This window comes from Cyclopterus lumpus, chromosome 6, assembly GCF_009769545.1.
Source record: "Cyclopterus lumpus isolate fCycLum1 chromosome 6, fCycLum1.pri, whole genome shotgun sequence".
Taxonomy (NCBI): Eukaryota; Metazoa; Chordata; class Actinopteri; order Perciformes; family Cyclopteridae; genus Cyclopterus; species Cyclopterus lumpus.
The window spans coordinates 21,576,138-21,594,998 of NC_046971.1; the positions used below are offsets into that span (position 1 = coordinate 21,576,138).

The window sequence follows — 18,861 nt, forward strand, 5'->3', positions numbered from 1 at the left end:
AGGCTAGTCTCAGTTAAGCTAACCATCTGCTTTCTTGAGAGCTGCATCGATTTCCTCATCTAACTATTGTCAAGAAAGCAAATAACCCTCCCAAGTGGGTGCTTTTCATTCAGCCGGCTTTATAACTCAGCAACATAGTAATCAAAACTTTTTACTGAGCTAGTTAACACAAATAAGAGAATTGGATCAATTTGCTGCAACCTGGCTGGGGAGAAACAGTCCAGTCAGTGTCTTGAGTTGTAAAAAAGACAACATCTGTGCTAGAGAAAAGAAAATCACAGCTTTTTTAACACCACTCACATCTCAATTTGTTTCCTTCTGGTTGCTGGGTTTAAAGGTGACATATTTTCAATTGTTCAGGTTCATATAGTTGGATTTGGAATTTCAACTAGAACATGTTTGTCTGTTTTTACCTAATAATAAAAACACATTCTTTTTCCATACTGTCTCTTAATACACCTGTATTTACCCTCAAATTTGACATAGGATGAGCAGCCACATCTGAATGGCTTGTTGAATCACATGTTTTTTTTTATCTAGGTAGCCTATAAAAAAGATACTGAATTTTAGTTTTTGTAATGATATGTCCCCTTTAAGGTGTTCTTGGGTAATTTAGAATAACGTTTGCATCAGTGGCATACATTTAACTGACTGTTAGAGAGCTTTAAGGAACAAATACATCCCGATCAAAATTACTGCCAGTCCAGCTTGTTGGCATAATGACATCGCCGGCTACTGTTGGCATCGTGCTGTTTGAGGCCGAGTTGAGGAAAGCCTCATCAGCTCACTGGTCTGCATTAGACAAGGACAGCTTTTTAGTAGTCACTGTGCTCCAGACCGCACACATCAGATTGTTACACCAACAACGCTAACCTCTGTAAGCTGTTGTGCTAGTACTCTCAATCAAGTATGACATATCAAATAGGATTAAAGGCTGCTTAGTCAATACATCTCACTGGTGGCGCATATGAAATAAATACTGTAGGAGAAGAAGTGATCCAGGGATTTAAAAAGATTGATGTCCGAGTTTGGATGGGTGAAATCGTTGAAATGTAGGTGGTTTCCTGCTGTCTGGATCCGTCATCATAGTTCAAGCATTAACATCTCATTCTTCAGTGGGACTGCCTTTTGAACAAGGTAGTACGCTGCACGTGTATTTACTACATTGAAACATCCGTATGATATGTGATCAAACTCTTTGTATCGTATGCTATTGTACAAATAAAAGCTTCAAGAAACATGAGGTAAGAGTCTGATTGTGTGTTTGGTTTCCACTTGGCTACTACAATAATGTGGGGGTGTAATTTTGAAATTTGGTTAAAATTTGGCACAACTGGTGTTCTGTTGCTGGATACTGGGGTATCCTACGGTTCTTAAGGTCCAGTGTGTGAGATTTGGTGTCATCAGTGAGGTTTCAGATTGCAACATGGCGGCTGGCTAGGTGAACTAGGTGAAGGGGAAATGAAAACACAACTATTCTTAATTTCAGGCGAATATACACCGATATAGAATTTTTTTTTATATAGACTTTTTAATATTTACATTTTATGTGACTTCATACAGAAAAAATATTAAACTTTTCACTTGTTTCATAGCTTTAGATGATTTTATATTTAAGGTAAAAATTTTCACACATCTAATAATATCTAATTGAGAGGGTATGATTTTTTTGTTTTAGCTCACTTTGCACTAAAAACACCACCGCACACTTCCTGCCAGCACTAAATGACAAACAGCCTGGTAAACATCACGGGGCGTTAAACTAGAAACCAGTTTGCTTTTATCAGCAAGCAAATACTAAATCATGCAAGAAGCAGGGCACATTGGGTTTAAAGCGGGATATGTACATTGGCAACCATTTGCTATCAAGTTCAATAATTAACTGAAGTGCTGATATGTCAGTGTTGTATATTCAGCTTGTTTCCACTCCCCCAAGTGGCCAAACATGTTATTGCCGGGTAAGAATAATTTACCAAATCTGCAACTGTCAAACAGTGTATACAATATCCACTCTCTTCAAAGCAACAGTGTTAATAACATACGTTTCTACAACTTACAAATACATTTACACCTCAGTCATTTTTAAAAATAAATGATCGGTCCAACCAGTTCGTACTTTCCTCCCTGAAGTGAATCAAAACATATCACACATTTTAAAGAAGCAAGGTGGACAGCAGTATTTATTCCATCCTCATAACGTGACATGGAACAGCTACAATGGTAAAAATAAGAAGACATTTTCTACATTCGATAAATATTAAATGTCAGAAAATTACGTTACACAGATTAATTATTGGACACTTTCATGGATCATTTTTATACGGTTGATTTCTTTACTAAAATTAACCCATAGACTACTTGCATTTCAGATAATGGCTGTTTATTTGAAAAGCGAGACAATGATACATCTAGTGCTTGTTAGACTCAAGTCCAACCAATCACAGGAGAACTCTGGCTTTTGCTCACTCTTGATGGATGGAGCATCAGTATTAGTCGCTTCATCTGAGCTGTGCAGTACTTGCCGGGGGCTAAATTGATCAAAGGTGCATCTGTTTTTCTGTCACAAGCATGCAATAGTGCAGTGGAGACACTGAAATGAGACTCAAATTATCTGCTGCCCTCTTCCACTTAACTACATTAGATCTTTTTACTTCCACAGAGATTAATCAATCATAGTGTTAATAAATGAGTGGCTCAGTTACTGCTGGCAGAGTGTCGTCCGTCAACATAGTGAGCAAGAAACCCGGGAGCTTTTTTTCAACCTAATCTTTTGTTACTAAAGGGGAAAGAGGAGGATATTCTGTGATTTCTAACTCAATTAAGACAGAGGACTTGTATGACTTTTTTTCCACTCTGCGACACAACCTATGTTCGCAACCTTCCTTCTCTTCCTCCTCACACACTAAACATCTCTCTGCTCTTAGTTCTCCCCCAGTTTAAGCTGTGCAAACTGGTTGGCCATCTGCAGCGCCTCCTGCAGGCACTGAGTGTTCTTGCCCGTGGCCTGGGCCGACATGTCCTTGCCGCCTCCTTTGCCGTCCAGCAGCGGGCACAGCTCTTGAACCCACTCGCTGGCCTTTAGACCACGTTTGGCCACGTCCTGAAGAGAGAAGGGGTGTTCAGGGTTAAATGTTTTTTTTAATTATTTTTTTTTACTTGCCACTGAATTGCTTTGACTGAATGAATGGCCACGTTACCTGTGGGACTTGGCACAGGCAGGTAATCTTGCCGGCGTCTGGGTCTATGGTGAAGAGCATGGCAGCGGTCTGTGGAGACTGCGACTTCAGCAGCTTCAGTGACTCGTTGAGTGCCTGAGAAAGGATAAAGGAAAAATGTGAAGAGCAGCAAGAAGGGAACGGGGAGAAACGGGGAGGCACGAAAGAAAAGAGAAAAATAAAAAGTCTCCCAATTAGCACTGTTGATGTGTCAAGGTCAGAACCAATGGACTGATTTTGTCTCGTGGCAATGACAATATAATAATGTAAAATATGAGACTGGCTGGGAAAAATGGGCAATACTACAATCAGTTACCTCCGTTCAGTCCATCTTTCAATACAATCTTGGCTCTCACCTTGGCTGAGGCTCCGGTCTCCATCTCCATGACCAGCAGCGCTTGGTTCGGGCTGCTTTCTATCACCTCCTTGGTCTTTTCCAAGACTCTCTTCTGGATGTCAGCCTTGAAGTTGCGGTCCAAGTCGTCCATGGTCTTCTTCAGGCCCTTTAGCGATTCCCTCATCTCGTCCTTCTTCCACTGGGAGACCACTGCTGTGCCTAACAACTGCAGGGAGGACGGACATGTTGGGACCACCTCACAGTTGTTCTATTGAGATGCAGGGAGCGCAAAAAAAAAAGAAAGAAGCCATTTTACCTCCGTCATGTCGGAGATGTCTTTCTGAACGTCCTTGTTCGGGGCTGTCTGCTGCTTCACCTTGTCTCCCAGTCCGGACAAAGACTGGAGCAGGGAATCGGCTTTCCTCTGGGCCTGGAGAATGTAAATGAGACACGCGAGGCATGAGCAGTGCAGGCAGCAGCGAGACAAGGGCGACGAGAAAAACATGGAGGGAGAGAAGAAAGGAAAAGCAGCAGAGCGGTGGACGGAGTAAGGAAGAGGGAAATACAATAAAGATAACAAGGAGGATCAAACAGCAACTGTTGTCTAAAAATAGTAGAGATTAATTTGTCCTTGGGGCCCGGAGAGTAGGGGGGGGTGCAAAAATGCTGCTTTCTAGCACCATGTTTACTACCATTCCGAGCTTCATTAAAGTTTCATCACTGGGGACACATTTTCATCTAGTTTGGTTTTATGAGTGGCAAGAAAATCATTGTAACAAGTTATCATTTCATTGTAGATGTAGACATACACTTTTCTGGGCATAATGCTGGAAGCAAGTGTGTGTGTGTGTATATTAGCGTGTACCTTCTGGGCCTCTGTTCCCGTCACAGCAACAATGCGGCGGATGCCCTTAGCGATGGCCTCCTCCGAGACGATGACAAACGGCGCGGCGTGACCTGAGTTCTGGAGATGGCTGCACAAAAACAGAAAGCAACAGCACATTACCAGAAGCGCTACACAACTGTGGGAGGTACGCGAGGAGGAGAGCGGCCAGGAGGAGGAACATGAACGGGAGAGAGAAAACATCGCAGAACAGCAACAGAAACAAGGGGTTCTTCGAAGTGCCTGCGGTTTAAAACAACATCAGGAGGCACAAAAACAGCTTAATAAAAGTGGAATATTTATAAACCTGAAGCGGCAGAATGTTTCCTCCAGTGCTTGAATCAGAACCAACTCAAAACAGTAACCAAGGGTCGGTTTCAACACCAATGCACATAAAATACAGCTTGGGAATCACTTTTGACAGCAATCAAGTGTTCCATTTATGCGAGGGCGGGGACATCTTGGCTATCAGGTGGATTTTACAGTGCGGAGCAGACACTGTAAAGGTCAGTAGAGCAAGTCGAAATCGCTGGACAAATCCAATTAATGGTTTCCACGTTACACACTGCAGATATGCGGGTCCGACACTTCTAAAAAAACGTTGGTTTCATGCAGATTCAGGAACGACTCTATGTCTCCGAGGTCGATGTGAGAACATGACCCGTAATTAGCGGCAACCCTTGCGTCCGCTTTATGACAAACACACGATCAAAAGCAGAGTGGAGAAAACTAAAAGGCCAACGGATTTAAACGTTCCTTCCTGCCGTGTGTTTTGGTTCTGCTACTTTACTAATTTTCAAGAAACACCTCATCATCATGTTGACGTGGCACTTGTCGTTTCCCCTGCTCAGCTAGTTCTGCTACATTATATTATAACTTTTATACCCTTCTTGAATTGTCTTTTCAGAAATGTGGTCATCTGATTTAGACTAACAGCTGACACTGAAAACAGGATGTGTGAATTGTGCATCTCAATGTCATCAAAAAGTTAATTTATGCCGCGCCGCATTAATGCAAAAAGTCCTAACCATGTATTGAGTGCATACTGTATACAGTACATGGACATACCTTTCAGTAGGCCACCATTTCTGTATTACAAATCCTTTTTTTAAATTGTCTAGTCTAATGTTCTAATTTTCTGAGATACTGAATTTTGGGTTTTCATTATCATCTAAATTAAAATAAATAATTGCTTGAAATATATCACCCTGTGTGTAATGAATCTATATAATATGAGTTTCACTTTTTGAATTGAATTAATGAAATTAATTAACTTTTCATTGAGATATGAACATATGTGTGTGACAAAAGTTGTTCTTAGATTACTGACTCTTGATATGCAAACAAACTCCTTATCTAACCTCTGGGATTAAAAAATGCTCTATTCATAAAACAGGAATACTTGATGACAACTGCATGAGAAATGGAATAAAGCATCAACACTCACGTTCCCCCGCAAAACTCAATGGAGGTGAGAGAACCAGCAGTGCTGTCGGGCTTCTCCAGCAGCTCCTCAACGGGAATACCGATGGACACGACTCGGACGGGGTCGGGGTAAGTCTCATCAAACACGGCACGCAGGCCCTGGATGGCCTTCGCTTTTGCTAGTGGGGCTTCCATGGCGTACACCGGCTGGAGAGAGCAAAGCATGGGGGAGAAAGCACCTGTCAGCTGATGGTTTAGATGGAGTCAATAATCATGAGTATTACATCAGAGGCAAGCCCGTGTGAAACTTTAATAAGGATCATTTGGTCATCTCTTCAGCAAGAGACATTAAGCATTGACTTATTACATTACATTACATTACATGTCATTTAGCTGACGCTTTTATCCAAAGCGACTTACAATAAGTGCATTAAACCATGAGTCCAAACTCAGAACAACAAGAATCAAGCAAGTACAATTTCTTCAATAAAGTTAAACTACAAAGTACTATCCGTAAGTGCCATTTAAGTGCTACTAAAGTGCTAAACAACAAAGTGCTATTGGTAAGGGACATTTAAGTGCTCCTACGGCATTTAAGTGCTACCTATTCAAGGTATATTCATACAAAACCTTGAGCGAGATCCTTTAAAACCGTTAGCGAAAAAAGCAAAATGTTCCCTTTCGGTGAAAATGAACTACAATCTGTTGTGTGATTTCGTTTCATGCTTATTCCCCCACTGACCTTGGCTTCTTTTATCATGGCACAAGCGATCTCCTCAGTGCGACGGACCTCCCCCGTACTCAGGGCACCTTTAGCAGTGAAGTCAAATCGCAGGCGGTCGGGGGCCACCAGGGAGCCCCTCTGGTCTGCCTCCCCCAACACCCCCCGCAGGGCGAAGTTCAAGATGTGTGTAGCTGTGTGGTTGCTCATGATGGGCCTGCGACGAGCCTGGAAAGAGAATATGAATGTGATCACAGCTTCACCCAGATGCCATAAAACAGACAGAGCTGCAAAAATAAAGTCACAAACTGCTCGTTACGCCACTTAACTGCCTCAATATCATGCATGTAACTTGATTCTGTGGACGTAAACTGCATGTGATCTCACCTCATCTACGCGTAGTGTAATGCGGTCTCCAACCTTCAGAACGCCATAGACCGTCCCCAGATGGAGAACGTAACCTCCTCGAACCTGCGTGTTCTTCACCGTGAACTCCGTCCGCTGTAAAGACGGGGAAGAAAGACACTTTTCTTTGAAGGGTTTTTGGTAACAGTGTGGAATACAGAAGAGAAAATAAAATGTATGAAGGCAGAGGAGGTTCCTTTAAGTCTTCACGTCCTCGGCAAAAACGAGGATGAGAAAGCATATAAAAAGACATAAAAGAGAAACAAACCGCTGACATTAGTTTTGAATACATTTGTTTTTGACAGATTGTCTCAGGTTCTCACTCATGAGACGGGCCAAAGGCTGGAAATATCACCGTTTTCAAAGGATAATAATAGATGAAAAGGAATTACATTTTTTTAACACCAAATAAATGATAGTGTCATTTCTCAAGTTAACAAATTAAATGTTAACGTCTGCAGAAACCTGGGTTTTAGTTTCCTACCTGCAACGTGACCACTATGCAGTTTTGGGAAAAATGCAACACACCAACCCCGAAAATACTCTGACTCTTTTTTAAATACCTCCTCCCTTATGATGCTTTTACAAAACTCTCTCAAACAGCATCAGTGGAGCTCGTGCTGAGAAGCACCCTGCAATCAACATTGTAGTTTTCTTTATTTGCGTTGCACTTACGTCCCCTGTGCTGTCGTCCTCTCGAACCATGTAGCCCTCGTCGAATGTTTGACCGCCCTGCTCGGCATAGAAGGATGTCTGGTCCAGCAGCACGCCGCACTCCTGACCCGTGGTCACGCTGTCGCAGAAGGCGCGGTTGCAGCGCAGGGCGAGCACCGTGGATGAGGCCTGCTCAAACTCTAGACAAGCAGACAGGTGGAGAGTTAGTGTGTGGAGGTCCCGAAAAACACAGCCGCCCAAACTGGACTTAAACGTCTGCTGGTGAGCACGCAAAATCACTAACTGTAGTTGCCGTTTTCCTCAGAGGTATATTTGTATTTGGAAGAGTCATCTGTTGCGGGGATGTTCTTGTTTCTCAGCTCCTCGATGGCGTAGATGTCCAACATGATGTGGTCGACGTCTCCTGCCCCCTTGCCCTGGGACTTTAACTACACACACACACACACACACACACACACACACACACACACACACACATTACATTTAGCTGACGCTTTTATCCAAAGTGACTTACAAGCATATTACATTCATACACTGTGGACACAGCCAAGGCCAAATTCAAACAAACAATCAGAAAGTTCCCTTGCCCTCTCCCTCCATCTCCTCACCTGTGCTGCCTTCTTCTCCTCTTCAAAGGCATCGATGTCCACCGCCATGCCTTTCTCCTCTGCAATGAGGGAGGTCAGGTCCAGGGGGAATCCGTACGTGTCATACAACAGCCATGCTGTGTCACCTGGATGCACACAGGCAGAGAGAGGGTTAAAAAAGAAAAGAAGAAAAAGATGCATCTGTCTGAAGGAGTAATGCTCAGAGACCCATCAAGTCAAACAGTAAACAAATGTCATACAAATGCAGTCAGCATTTTTGATCAATCTGAGAGAAGTTTGATGGAAAAAGCGTTGTTGCTGTTATTGTATTTCCAACACAGCAATTGGGAATGCAATTAATGCATTAAATGCAATGTAAGACTTGTACTTTGGAATGAGCGTCTCATTTTGTGCACAAATTATACCGACCCTTTGGGACAAAAAGGAAATGTGTTTAAAAACTGAGGTAGACTACAATCTGTCGTCACGGCTTGAAAGATCTGGATTTTAGCTTTTCAAATTCTTTTTTCTATAACCGCAACAAACACATTCTGATTGGATTAAAAGAAGAAGCAGGAACAAAAAGCAAGCGGGAGGGAAGAGCAAAGAGATAAGGGACCTGGGTCGTGAGGGGTCCCATGAGTTTTAGAAAGGATGAAAGAAACCTGTTCAAATGATAAGTTTAAAGCTGTTCCAACACATAATACCTGACAATAAACCTAAACTCCTTCCAACGTGCGCACATGCCAGTGGCAAAGCTTCCGATTAACTGGGTCTCACCTGGAATGGTCTTGCTGTCTCCCAGACTCATGATCTTCCGGTCAAGGATACGGCGTCCCCTACTGAGGGTCTTGAGGAACTGCTCCTCCTCCTCAATAATAATGTCCTTCACCATTTCTGGATCTTTCTTCAGCTCCGGGAAGGCATTGCCCTGGAGGTATGAGAGTGAAAGAAGACATGGAAAAGATAAGAGGGAACGTAGAGAGGAGGTCCCCTCAGGTAGGACAATTGTGCGAGTATAATGCATAAAGTTGGGGGTAGAATTTCATATAGATAGCACCAGTACTGGACATATCTGTGCTAACCTTTCGTCCAACAGCTCATTACACTTGTAGAAAACAACGTTTAAGGACGAGTCCTTTCAAGTTTATATCGGTCATAGACCATCGAGGCCAGAATCAAAAGAAAGTCAAAATAAATAATAAATCTCACCAAGGAATCGACCACCACATCCACCAGAGTGGCAAAGAAACCTCTCTGAGCTCCCAGCTTGTCATGAGAGTATCGCACTGCGCGGCGCAGGATCCTCCGTAACACATAGCTAAACAAGGCATGAACGGCAAAACATTAAGATGAAGTGTGAAAAACTGCAAATCACTGCATTCAAAGCCACGTCGTCTGAACAAGTCTAATCTGCAATCACAAATCCCAGTACACTTTAATGTCTCACCCTCGTCCTGTGTTGTCAGGCCGGCCGCCATCCGACAGGGCGATGGTGATGGTGCGGGCGTGGTCAGCCAGCACACGGTAGGCCATGTCAATGCCGTCAGTATCTTCGGCACCTACTTTACCGGTGTACGGTCGAGCACCTGTACCCTGAAACAAACACAAGGAATCAGCCTTGGATTCTTAGAGTGGGGAGTCCTGATTGGAGTTTCAGCTTTAAAAAAGGAAATTAAAGCGCTAATAGTTGAAGATGAAGAATGATTTGGATCACGCAGAATTTAGCATTCACACGGTTAGCATTAACTGATAAGTTTACATTACATTACATGTCATTTAGCTGATGCTTTTATCCAAAACGACTTACAATCATGTTACATTCATACACTGTAGACACAGCTACAGGGAACAATTCAGGGTTAAGTGTCTTGCTCAAGGACACATCGACTAGGGCGGGGATTGAACCACCAACCCCCTGATTGAAAGACAGACCTGCTAACCACTGACCACTGACCCACAGTCGCCCCATAAGTGAGATGTTTCTGCACTTCCATTCAGTTACACACATCGGGTGCATTTCGTTACCTTCTGAATGGCTTCAAAGTACGGGACGAAGAGGTCGGTGTCATAGTTGGACATCTTGCCCTGCAGTATGGACACCAGGCGCTCCAGGCCCATCCCTGTGTCGATGCTCTTCTTAGGCAGGGGCTTCAGCTCGGTCTCTGACTCTCTAGGCAAAGAAGCAAGAGTCAAAAACAGATTAATTTAGTGAGCACTTTCGACTAAGTAGCCTCGCCATGGGAGGGAACACAGGTTTTTCTTACTGTATGCATTTGTTGAAAGAGGATCATACAGTTTTGATTATTTGGGGTATGAGCAATTATTCTGTTTTATTACAAAAACCTTTCTTTCCTGGTTCTTCTGTCATGCAAAATCCACACATTTCAAACCATTTTAGGAACCAGATTATGAGTTTACACAGGCCAAGTGATTAGATTAAATTCATAAAACCAGATCACATGCAAAAAGAAAATAATAATAACCTGTACAATTTAGTTGTACTGCACAGACAATAAAACAAACTGTAAAGAGGGGTGGAGAGATGGTGAGTACATATGATTCAGTAGTACAAAACAGTTGACAATAAAAAGGTGTGTCCAAATTCCGAAAAGGTGTGTTGCAATCAGTTAGGCACTCTGTGTGTATGTATATATATATATATATATATATATATATATATATATATATCTATCTATCTATCTCACTGAACTGGTTACCAGTCTCGACTAAAACAGACAGTGGTGCGATGTTAGAGTGAAGGAGTAAACAAACGCGATGAACCAGAAAGACCAACAGTAAACAAGTAAGTAATCTAGGTGTGGCTGTGTGAATAAATGCAATCTGACCAGAAAACCTCTGAACAATGCCGCCTGAAAAGCAATGAGCCGTTGAGTTGTGAGTTGTTTGGTCTACATATGTGCAGCATTTAGAAAAAAGCTCAGAAAAAAGAAAAGAGGGTCACGATAATATAGAAAGAAGATGAAGAAAAAGTGATGCACACGGATGGTTATCGCATGACGCGTCTCGAAAGACACAATAAAAAACAGGCTGATGTAGTGAAACGTAAAAAGGAAAGTGTTTTTTCTCTGTCCTTTCCATAATGTTGTCAGACGTGTATAATAACAATCAGCCTGTCTGCGGCAAAAAGTGCTTTTAGTAGACATACATACAATGAGGAATTGCATTGAAGGTTTGCTGATACTCTGACCAGTGACTGTGTGTTTGTGTAAGTCTGTTACCTGTTGAACTGAATGAACACCAGGTTCCAGATCTCCAGGACATTGGGATCGTCCATGTTCACCAGGTGAGAGGCGTCCCTCCCTCCGATGCGGTCAAAGTGGATCTCACTGCAAGGACCGCAGGGACCGGTGTCCCCCATCTCCCAGAAGTTATCCTTCATACTGCCTGGCAGGATGCGAGCCTCATCCACCCTGAGAGGAACACAGGGAGCGGGGGTGATTATTAAAAGTTGCTCAAAGATGCCCTGAAGCAAATGCCTTCATCTGGCGCGTTCACCAATGTATCTCGTTCACAAGCTAGGCTCACCCCAGGTCGATCCAGATCTGTTTGCACTCCAGGTCCGGCTCCAGGCCTGCATCAGCGTGACCCCCGAAGTAGGTGACATAGAGACGGTCTATGGAAATACCAAACTCCTGGGTCAGCAGCTCTAAGGCCAGCTTACAGGCCAGGTGCTGCAAGGGGAAGGAGGGGAGACGCAGAAGGAGGCGAGACGAGAGAAGTGACTTGACAGCACACTTCCGGTTTGTGAGGTGAAAAAAATGAAAACTGGTTCATATGACAAACATGACTAAAAAAATCTATTCTTAAAATTTCAAGTCTATTCTTGCACGTTAATGAAGCAAATGTATTAATGGTTGGACCAGCCATGTTGACGCCAGAGAAAAGACGCTGAGGCATAATATTAAATTCCCTTGCGCAGTTCAGCGTACAGGGATACACTTCAGAGTTAATACTTAGCTGGGAACTTAAAATAAGCCATTTTTAGAGATGTTACTTTGGATGTCCTATTGCTAGTATTTAAATCAAGAATCCTTTTTAATAGATTTGAGATCCCAGAAAGTAATAGTTGAACTTTACAATTCCCTAGCACGGGTAAAACAAAGTATCAACTCAGCAGAAAGAAACAATTAGACCATGTTTATATTCACAAAGCCACACATACTCAGCCACAGTGAAAGCAATTCTGTAGTTTACCACTTTATCTTCAAGTCAAAATGAAGGGCACTGCAGCAGATGACAAAATGTGCAAGGAACTTATTGCAGACGCTTATTGCAGACATATCAGTATTGGTGCACATGATCGCCGATAAGTGGCAAGAAAATGCAGCACAGAAACGCCTCAAACTATGCAGTGATAAACTGATTTTTTTCCTACTGCAAACTGTCCTACTTACTATTTAGGTCACATATAGAAAACAACATTTAAGGGATATGTATCAAGGCTGTTTAACTTGTAAAAAAATATTGATACCGGTATCTGTTTAATTACTGTAAGGCAGTATTTCTCAAACGGGAGACGTGTCCCTCTAGTGGGGCGCAGTGGTATTACAGGTACCGCAAGGGGAAATGCATAATTGTTTTAACTTTATTGAGAACTTCACATATTACAAAAGTACAAAGTCATTAAAAAATACATGCAAAATGTACTTTTGTGTAAATGTTTACGTTATGTTACGCCATAACAGGTTACTTATGCGCGACTGCGAAGATTCTTGGCGACTCGCCACATCCTACCTCTGTGAGATCGGCTTTTCTGCTGTTGCCTCTCAAAACAAAAAACAGATCTAGCTCAACATTGAGCATGAATTGAGAGTGGCCGTATCAAGCCTGCAACCCCATTTCAAAAAGATTTGTAGTGGAAAGCCAGCTCATTGGAGCCACTAATACTGATAAAACATGATGGCTCATACAGGTTGCACGTTATTGTTGTTTTGAAAAGATATGCAGTGTAAACTCTTTATTGCCAAATATTTGAACTAGTTTTTCACAGGTTGCACTTTATTGATATTATCTTAAAAAGATATTCAGTGCAAAACAAGTTAATTGCAGCCCCAATACACTATTTTTTTGCCATATATTTGTTATTTTCTGCACATATATAACTTTGTTCTACCAAAAGTGATTGCACCTTTTATTTGTTTTTGTCTGATTGAGCAATCTGGTTTACTTGATGATTAAATGATTCCAATTTTCAATTGCAATGATAACTGAGAAGTATGACAGCGTAATACCTTAAAGTAGTCCCCAAAGGACCAGGACCCCAGCATCTCGAAGAAGGTGTGGTGGTAGACGTCTTTACCCACATCGTCCAGGTCGTTGTGCTTGCCTCCTGCACGGATACACTTTTGGGTGTTGGCGGCACGACGCAGCCTGGCCATGGGGTGGGACGGGTCGATGGTATTGAGGAAGATGGGCTTAAACTAAGAGGAAGCGGCACAAAAGGCACATTTGTGAGATGTGTTTGCTTCAAGGAGCCTAGAAATACAGCACTGGGTCAAAAGGTAAAAAAAAGTAGTGGGTAGGGATAAAAAGATTTTTTTACATCTTAGCGCAGAGGCGCACAGATGTTTTGGGAGGGTTGTGAGGAGACGCACAGTGTACCTGGTTCATGCCAGCGTTGGCGAAGAGCAGCGTGGGGTCGTCCAGTGGTACGGTGGCAGACGAGTGGACATACTTGTGCTCATAGCGACGGAAGAAGTCAATGAACTTCTCGCGGATTTGAGCAGCACTCAAAGAGGAGTCCATTCTGAGTCAGCTGTCTGGGCAAAAAATACACAACAATGAATACTGTATAATTCAGCTCCATGTCCAGTTCACTTGTTCTGAATGTGTTGCACAGTGACAACATGAACATATGTATATATGTAAATGAGTAGTAATCCTAACAGCATGGTAAGTATATTATCTAAAGAAGTTTGGAGATTAGTCTAAGTCATAGAGGTTAAAACAAACTGGTTCATATGATAATCATGATTAAAAATACATTCCAAAAATGTCAAGTGTATTCTTCAACATTAATGAAGCAAGTTTATTAACGGTTTCCCCTCGTTGAATCAGCCATGTTGACGGCACAGGAAAGACGCTGGGACATATAAATAAATACAAACACTGGAGATTCAATACTTTACTGGGAAAAAAAACTTTTGGGCAACATGACCAAACTTGTGACTGATGATATTAATTGCCATTCATCATGGAACATTTTATGTACCATTTATACCATGATAGCTATCCCTTCAATATGTCTAGTTGTATTTGGCCATTGTGAGTCATTTTGCCCAAATAATGCTTTATAGCAATACTGTGTTTTGACATGCCTTTGCCTTGATCAGGTAGCCCAATTTAATTTCCCGGCTGGGCTACAGACCTATATTTCATCGTTGTAATTTCTCATTTGCCTTTTCAGTAGATTTATTATAACTATTATTTAGTTGTACGTAGATTTCCACGTTATCAACACAGTATTTGTCAACTACTAAACAGAGGGCTGGCTATGCTGCCTGGTGTGACTCTCAGCTCCTACACGCCCATAGAAGCAGTTGGCCTAATAGTTACAGCAATGGCAAGTTTATTCAACGCTTCCATCTGCTTACAACATCCATAATGTGTGTTATAAACCAATATGAGCATATGGTTTTACTTTTTTCTGTGCCTAAAGTCAAGTCAGTTTTTAAGCGTTTCCCAACAAGCAGTCTTGGCAGAAACATTCTGCTCTGTCATTTCCCTCCAACAACATATCGTCTGTGGATCTTCTCATAAAACCCAAAGGCAACTCAGGAAACCTGTGATGCAGGTGAGGCTTTCCATGCTGCAGGGCACTGCTGTCAACCTGAGAACAGATTTAGATTGAGCAGTTTTGCATCCACAATTACTGATGACTTATGTTGCGTTCTTTGTGCTCACTGTTTCTCAACGGTGAAATGCACCCACATAAAAGCCTCAAGGCTTGATTGCATTCAGGGCAAAACAATGAGAGTATTTTGATCAGGTGGAGCTTCAGTTTGATACTTAACAGTTACCATGAAGTTCAGAGAATGGTGGGGGGAACTATCGTAGCAGCTGTTAAGCAATTCTGGGGTCACATCAATGAACACAATCAAAAGTAGAGCATTTAATTACATAGGGAAAAACTAAAGCCATTAAGGATTTGAAGGATCTTTCCACCAAGCACCATAGCTACAGTAACAATGATGCCTATAATTAAAACGCAGTATAGTAGAATTCCCATTAGTGGAGTCATTCATAAACTAGCTGGGAAAAGAAGAAACCACCCAGCCAATGCCTTCAGCTCTCTGGGGCCAGCAAGCAGACGGTAAACAGCCACCATCCCCATCCTGACTACGAAACCACCCGGTTGGCAACGACAAAAAGTGGAGACCTTTGGGTGATGGGATGGAAACTTTGGAACAGACCTGGTGTATTGTGAAGATAATAATAATAATAATAATAATAATAATAATAATAATAGTAATTGCTTCTCGTCATAAAGCAGAAAACCCTAACAAAGGACAAAGAAATGGGGGAAAAAATGATACAATAACTGACAACAGGAGAATACAGTGACAACAAAAAATTAAGTCATTGAAAAAAATAAAAAAGGATGAACACATTGTGTTGGGCCTTATCTGTAATCACGAGCTCAGATAGGTTTCAACGTCTTCATGTCCAGAGAGTTAAACTGCCAAGTTAGTAAGCAGAGCAGGCCCGTGCTTCTCAAAATAAAGTAAACACATTTCCATTGGGGAGTACCACAAACGACTGAATCCGCAGGACTAACGTGACGTCTCAGGGGGTTAATTTCCTTTCCTCCTGCTGACTAACAATAGTTCTCCCATGTCACCTTTTCATCTCCGCTGTAAACAAGTGCTCAGAAATCGTTTCCACAAAAACACTGCACGTCCCACCGCAGAGCGCTCATCACAAAGTGCTTCTAAAAGCCGCCATGCAGCATTATCAGACCGTCGGGTGGTTGTTACCTGCTGTGGTGAATAGAGGCGAGCTAGCTTGACAAGCTGACGTTAGCAATGCCAGACCGGCTCGCCAGAGAGAGAGGCACACAACTCTAACAGAGAACCTTCTTTAGCGAAAGGTAAGCGTTTTGTATTTCAACAACACTTCAGCTAAAGATAATACTCACAGAGGTCGCAATTCCCGCAGAATGAATCAGTAACTTCTCTCTCTGACACAACGCTTTAGCTCACGCTTCTCCACCAAAAGAAAGTAAGAGGACACGCCCATGGCCGCCGCCCATTGGTCCGGCCGCACCGGTACGTTGGGCAATGTAGATTTCTATTGGACAAGCCTACTGTCAATCTTAGCCGAGCCCGCCGCATGAATGGTACAAACTTCTTTGGTTTGGCTGATGCAATGGAAAAGACGTCGGTGTCAATTGATATGTTTTGACCTGCTTGATTAAAAAAAGTGGTAGTGCACATGTTTGTCAATAAAAAGTGTACTTAAAAGTTCTCGTCAACGATAGTTTCAGGTCGTTGGTTTAGGTGTTTAAGTTCTGTCATCAGGATATGTATCAAGAATTGTGTCATAATTTGTGATTTGTTGACACAATAATGCAAATGACATATAATTGATTGTTACTGCAGCCGCACATCAGATGTTTATATCACTAATGTAACGCTAGTCCTCGTTACTGCCACGATTGGCGGAATCTTTATTCAGCTCGCTGTGTTTCCCGGGGGAAGATTTTCTCTGCCGGACTTGTTCAGACGCAACTCGTTTTGCACCGTACTTCCACGCGCCATGCCGACTGACACCAAACGTGTTCGCGGCCCAGAAGCGTCTCAGAGCCCGTCTCTGTTTTTGTGCAAACCGGCGACCGTTCTTCCGTCGCGCGGGCCCCGGGCGGACGGCCGGCAGCGGGACCAAGTGGACGTCCGACCCGTGTTTGTCCGGTGCGGGCTGGTGAGCCAGGCTAAAGGCTCCGCGTACATTGAGGCTGGAAACACCAAGTTGATGTGCTGCGTTTACGGCCCCAGAGAAACGGAGCGGAAAGATGAGACCGACATGAAATGTGGAAGGTATGTAGGGATTTAATGAATGTGTTTCCTTCGACTTGTTTATTGATCAATAACGCGGTAAACACATGCGACAAAGCGAGACTTACACGTTCTGCCTGAATTCATAAGCAGTCAAATAAAATATGAATCAGATTCAGAAACCGTTTATTGCCAGGAATGTTTACACAAACGAGGATTTTTTTTGGGCGGAAGGTGCAACATTAGACATGACAAACAACAATCAACGCGACAGCAACAGTGCAATGTATTAAATATAAGATCAAGATAAAGTGCTCAGACAACAAATAACGTTAAAGTGTTTAGGTGTGTGTTTCAAGTGACGTGTGTTTAAGTTAAAGTTACAGCTTATGTTAGCTCAATGTTAACAGAAGTTTTCAAAAAGACACGGAAGTTGTATATGCGTGATTAAAGTGAGAACATTTATTTCTAACGTATAAAAAAAAATATATACTACCAGAGTTGCCACTATGGATACAAAAAATGAAATGCCTTAACCTATAATGCCACTTTAAAATCATCCATGAGTTTAGTTCGGTTTTACCTCAAGCAGCTGCATCCCTACTTGCATTTGAAGTGGACACTGATGTTTGTGATAGGGTTCTACAGGAAGAGTTCACAAAGACAACAAAGCTGTATGATTGTATCTCTCTTTGTATCCAGGTTGATCGCTGATATGCGTTTCGCTCCATTCTCCTGCCGGGAGAGGGGCTCCTGGATTCAGGGGAGCCAGGAGAAGGACCTCTCCCTGATGCTGCACGAGAGTCTGCAGCCAGCTGTGTGCCTCCACAAATATCCTCGCTCTCAGATCGAGGTCAACGTGATGGTTCTTGAGAACAGCGGTTCCATTCTGGCCCATGCAGTCACGTGCGCATCACTCGCTCTCGCAGACGCTGGGATCGAAATGTACGATCTGGTGCTTGGTTGTTCCATGCGCCAGGATGGCACCTCTTACATGGTCGACCCTTCTTATGTGGAGGAAAGCGGCTGCAGCGACAACCAGGGCGGTCTGACCGTTGCATTCCTCCCCAGCCTGAACCAGATTTCTGGGCTGCAGTCAGATGGAGAAATGGCTGAAGAGACTCTGACAGCCGGGGTGCGGACCTGCATCGAGGGATGCTATAAACTGTACCCGGTCATCCAACAAGCCCTGTCCAAGGCTGTACGCAGGGCGGCGCCCCCACCACCAGAGAGCTGAGAGACTCCGGCACCAATAACTACTCAGTCCATAGCTTTTCTACTTTACAGCTTCCTATGATTGCAATTATATTCTTGAAATGGAAATGTTTCAGTGTTTTCCATTAAATAATGTGTCAATGCACTCATATGGGCTATTCTGTATTTGGGGTGTGAAACTTCCAATTTGCCTTACACAACAGCCATGAACACACTTTGTAGATTAATAAGGTTGCTAGTATGGTTCCTGAATGTATTGTGGAAAATGACTACATAAATGGACTCCTGTTTAAAATTTGGTCAACTCAAGATCCGCTCTGCTGGAGGTTTTGGTTTGAAACGGGTTCAACTTGTGTTCTCTGGGGGAGAAAACAAATCCCA

The 18,861-nt window shown here is 42.8% G+C and overlaps 2 protein-coding genes across 3 annotated transcripts; one reads left to right on the plus strand and one right to left on the minus strand.

Moving 5' to 3' along the window:
- Nucleotides 1-2,162: 2,162 nt before the first annotated feature.
- aars1 (alanyl-tRNA synthetase 1) lies at nt 2,163-16,533 on the minus strand. Of its 2 annotated transcripts, none has more exons than XM_034534873.1 (20): nt 16,410-16,533; nt 13,874-14,031; nt 13,504-13,692; nt 11,798-11,943; nt 11,491-11,682; nt 10,277-10,421; nt 9,699-9,844; nt 9,461-9,569; nt 9,029-9,179; nt 8,270-8,394; nt 7,945-8,089; nt 7,662-7,840; nt 6,969-7,082; nt 6,603-6,809; nt 5,883-6,067; nt 4,418-4,526; nt 3,869-3,982; nt 3,572-3,778; nt 3,198-3,311; nt 2,163-3,100 (listed from the first exon to the last, which is right to left on the minus strand). In XM_034534873.1, exons 2-20 carry the CDS (start codon nt 14,015-14,017, stop codon nt 2,921-2,923), a joined length of 2,901 nt encoding a protein of 966 aa, XP_034390764.1. In that variant the 5' UTR covers nt 14,018-14,031; nt 16,410-16,533; the 3' UTR covers nt 2,163-2,920. The 2 variants fall into 2 exon arrangements, with proteins under 2 accessions (XP_034390764.1, XP_034390765.1); XM_034534874.1 differs by having other exon boundaries at nt 13,874-14,027; nt 16,410-16,525.
- Nucleotides 16,534-16,632: 99 nt separating this feature from the next.
- Nucleotides 16,633-18,624, plus strand: exosc6 (exosome component 6). Its single transcript, XM_034534884.1, has 2 exons — nt 16,633-17,307; nt 17,968-18,624. The coding sequence occupies exons 1-2, from the start codon at nt 17,030-17,032 to the stop codon at nt 18,500-18,502; spliced, it is 813 nt and encodes a 270-aa protein (XP_034390775.1). The 5' UTR covers nt 16,633-17,029; the 3' UTR covers nt 18,503-18,624.
- The last annotated feature ends 237 nt before the right edge of the window (nt 18,625-18,861 follow it).

Bases quoted from the DNA above. Each gene is read 5' to 3' on its own strand.
- aars1 (XM_034534873.1), bottom strand. From the start codon at position 14,017: ATGGACTCCTCTTTGAGTGCTGCTCAAATCCGCGAGAAGTTCATTGAC. The intron at 8,090-8,269 runs GTGAGGAGATGG...GTGTGTGTGTAG, and splicing joins AGGAGAAGAAGGCAGCACAG to TTAAAGTCCCAGGGCAAGGG. The intron at 6,810-6,968 runs GTGAGATCACAT...TTCTCTTTCCAG, and splicing joins TTACACTACGCGTAGATGAG to GCTCGTCGCAGGCCCATCAT.
- exosc6 (XM_034534884.1), top strand. From the start codon at position 17,030: ATGCCGACTGACACCAAACGTGTTCGCGGCCCAGAAGCGTCTCAGAGC. The intron at 17,308-17,967 runs GTATGTAGGGAT...CTTTGTATCCAG, and splicing joins ACCGACATGAAATGTGGAAG to GTTGATCGCTGATATGCGTT.